The 2,988-nt window shown below is 44.8% G+C and overlaps 1 protein-coding gene across 1 annotated transcript; it reads left to right on the top strand.

Moving 5' to 3' along the window:
• The first annotated feature begins 2,577 nt into the window (after positions 1 to 2,577).
• Positions 2,578 to 2,988, top strand: LOC105505066 (histone H3.3-like). Its single transcript, XM_011932756.1, has one exon. The coding sequence runs from the start codon at positions 2,581 to 2,583 to the stop codon at positions 2,986 to 2,988; it is 408 nt and encodes a 135-aa protein (XP_011788146.1). The 5' UTR covers positions 2,578 to 2,580.

The following is a 2,988-nucleotide window of genomic DNA, read 5'->3' as shown; positions in this document are numbered from 1 at the left end:
GGCACGAGAATCACTTGAGCCCAGGAGGCAGAGGCTGCAGTGAGCCAAGACTGCGCCACTGCACTCTAGCCTGGGTGACAGAGTGAGACCCTGTCTCAAAATAAAAAGAAAAAGAGTCCTGACTGAAAATGTTTGAACAGCGTAAAGCTAATGATCTTTAACCATCTGGGCAGGAGAGGAAGACAAAGTAAATATGTTTGTCTTGGGCTTAAAAATTAAAATGCCCTATCTCAATGGATTGGGAGGAAAAAGAGAAGGTCGCCGTGATTCTTCCCCATTCATTAAAAATCATCAAAAGTAAAAATGTGAGGAATAGAACATGAAACATCTCCTAAAAGCTTTTTAAGGAAACAAGGAAAACTGAAATAATTTCCTATCAACATTAAATTTATTGTTGCCTTCAAGTTTTCTGAGTCCAGAAGATGACATCCACTTTATATTAAACTGCCCTGCTATGAACTAAATTGTGTCCCCTCAAAATCCATGTGTTGAGGCCCTCACCGCCAGTGTGATCCCACTGGAGATGGGGATTTGGAGACATAATCAGGTTTACATGGGGCAAGGAGTGTAGGTCCTCATGATGGGGGAGATGCCCTTACAAGAAGCAACAGAGATTTTCCTTTTTCTCCTTCTCAACCATGTGAGAACATAGAAAGTGTCCATTTGTAAGTCAGTAAAAGGGCCCTCACCAGGAACTGAATCTGCCAACACCTTGATATTGGACTTCTCAGCGTCCAGAACTGTGAGAAATAAATGTCTGTTGTTTACACCACTCAGTCTATGACATTTTGTTATAGCAGCCCAAACTCAGACAAGCCCTCTGCTTCTCTCTCTTACACGCACACACACACACACACACACACACACATGCACAGTCTCATACATACAGATGTCAAATTTTCCAAGAATTGTTTAGCTGGAGCAGTTGGGCGTATGACACTCTATAAGGTTACACAGGCTGGTGAAGTTTTTCCTTGGATGATCTGTGGAATAGTATGAATACCATCAGCAACAGCCCAGTAGGAACATAATAACAAGCTGACGTCTAGAAATGATGCTGAGAAAAACAAAAACTTGAAGTACCTATGTAACTGGCTTATACAGGAGCCAACAAAAGCAGCTTCTGGAAGCTATCCTTGGCAAGAGGAGCTACTCTTGCCCTGACATTTGCCCTGGGGAACCAGCAGAAAGAAAAAAGAAAAGATTATCTATAAAAAATATAGATTACTACTCCAAAAAGAAAAATTAAAAGCCAAAACAGGAACTAACTGTAACTCTTTAAGGAAGAAGAAAAATTCATATTATCTTCCTCCGCTACCAGGGCCACACTGAGAATTAAAGGTGCCCCCCAAAAAATTGTATTGGTTAGCATTCTAGGGAAGGGGTGGCTGAGAAACCAAGCAGGGCCACTAGAAACTATGAGCACAGAGCTTGTGGAGGCCTGAAAGACGGTGCCAGGGCTGCCGCTGTCTCTCAGGCACCTATTTCTGCTCTTCCCTTAACAAAGTAACAAAGACAGAGGGAAGTCCAAACGCTTCATTTCTGGGAAAAGAAGAAGGAAAGGATCTCACAATATTCTCTCCCCTTTTTAAAACTTCTGCTAAGAATGTGCAGAAACAGGCCAGGTGTGGTGGCTCACGCCCGTAATCCTAGCACTTTGGAAGGCCAAAGCAGGTGGATTGCCTGAGCTCCAGAGTTCGAGACCAGTCTGGGCAACATGGCAAAACCCCGTCTCTACTAAAATACAAAAAATTAGCTGGGCGTGGTAGTGCATGCCTGTAATCCCAGCTACTAGGGAGGCTGAGACAGGAGAATCACTTGAACCTGGGAGGCAGAGGTTGCAGTGAGCCGAGATCACACCACTGCACTCCAGCCTGGGCAACAGAGTAGAAGTCTTTCATAAAAAAAAAAAAAAAAAAAAAAAACTTAGCCGGCATGGTGAGGCACCTCTGTAGTCACAGCTACTTGGGAGGCTGAGGTGGAAGAATCGCTCACAACCGGTAGGCACAGATTGCAGTGAGTCAGGATCCTGCCATTGCACTTCAGTCTGGGCGACAGAGCGAGACTCCATCTCAAAAAATAAATAAACAAAATAAAATAATACAAGAGCACCCAGATTCATAAAGCAAGGTCTTTGAGACCTACAGAGACTTAGACTCCCACACAATAATAATGGAAGACTTTAACACCCCACTGTCAATGTTAGATCAACGAGACAGAAAATTAACAAGGATATTCACGACTTGAACTCAGCTCTGGACCAAGCAGACCTAATACACATCTACAGAACTGTCCACGCCAAATCAACAGAATATACATTCTTCTCAGCACCACATAGAACTTATTCTAAAATTGACCACATAATTGGAAGTAAAACACTCCTCAAATGCGAAAGAACGGAAATCATAACAAAGTTTCTCAGACCATATTGCAATCAAATTAGAACTAAGGATTAAGAACTCACTCAAAGGTGTTCGCAGCCGCCGCCATGCTGCCATCACTCTCCAAGGCCAGCGCCGCCTCTCGCTCGCAGAGCTCCAGCGGAAGGATAAGGGAGGTAAGTAAGCAGGTCTCTATACCATGGCTCCTACAAAGCGGACTGCCTGCAAATGGACCGGTAAAGCAGCCAGGAAGCAGCTGGCTACAAAAGCAGCTGGCAAGAGTACACCCTCTACTGGAGGGGTGAGGAAACCTCATCCTTACAGGCCTGGTACTGCGGCACTCCGGGAAATCAGACATTACCAGAAGTCCACCGAACTTCTGATTCGCAAACTTCGCCTCCCGCCTCTGGTGCGAGAAGTTGCTCAGGACTTGAAAACAGAATTAGGCTTCCAGAGTGCAGCTTTCCGTGCTTTGCAGGAGGCAAGTGCCGCCCATCTGGTTGGCCTTTTTGAAGACAGCAACCTGTGTGCTCTCCATGCCAAACGTGTAACGATTATGCCAAAAGACATCCAGCTAGCAGGCCACATAAATGGAAAACGTGCCTAA

The sequence above is a fragment of the Colobus angolensis genome, unplaced genomic scaffold, assembly GCF_000951035.1.
Source record: "Colobus angolensis palliatus isolate OR3802 unplaced genomic scaffold, Cang.pa_1.0 Scaffold98, whole genome shotgun sequence".
Lineage (NCBI taxonomy): Eukaryota > Metazoa > Chordata > Mammalia > Primates > Cercopithecidae > Colobus > Colobus angolensis.
The sequence above is the reverse complement of the archived record's forward strand: the minus strand, read 5'-3'. Positions and strand labels throughout refer to the sequence as shown.

Excerpts from the sequence above, each read along its gene's own strand:
- LOC105505066 (XM_011932756.1), top strand. The coding sequence starts at position 2,581 with ATGGCTCCTACAAAGCGGACTGCCTGCAAATGGACCGGTAAAGCAGCC.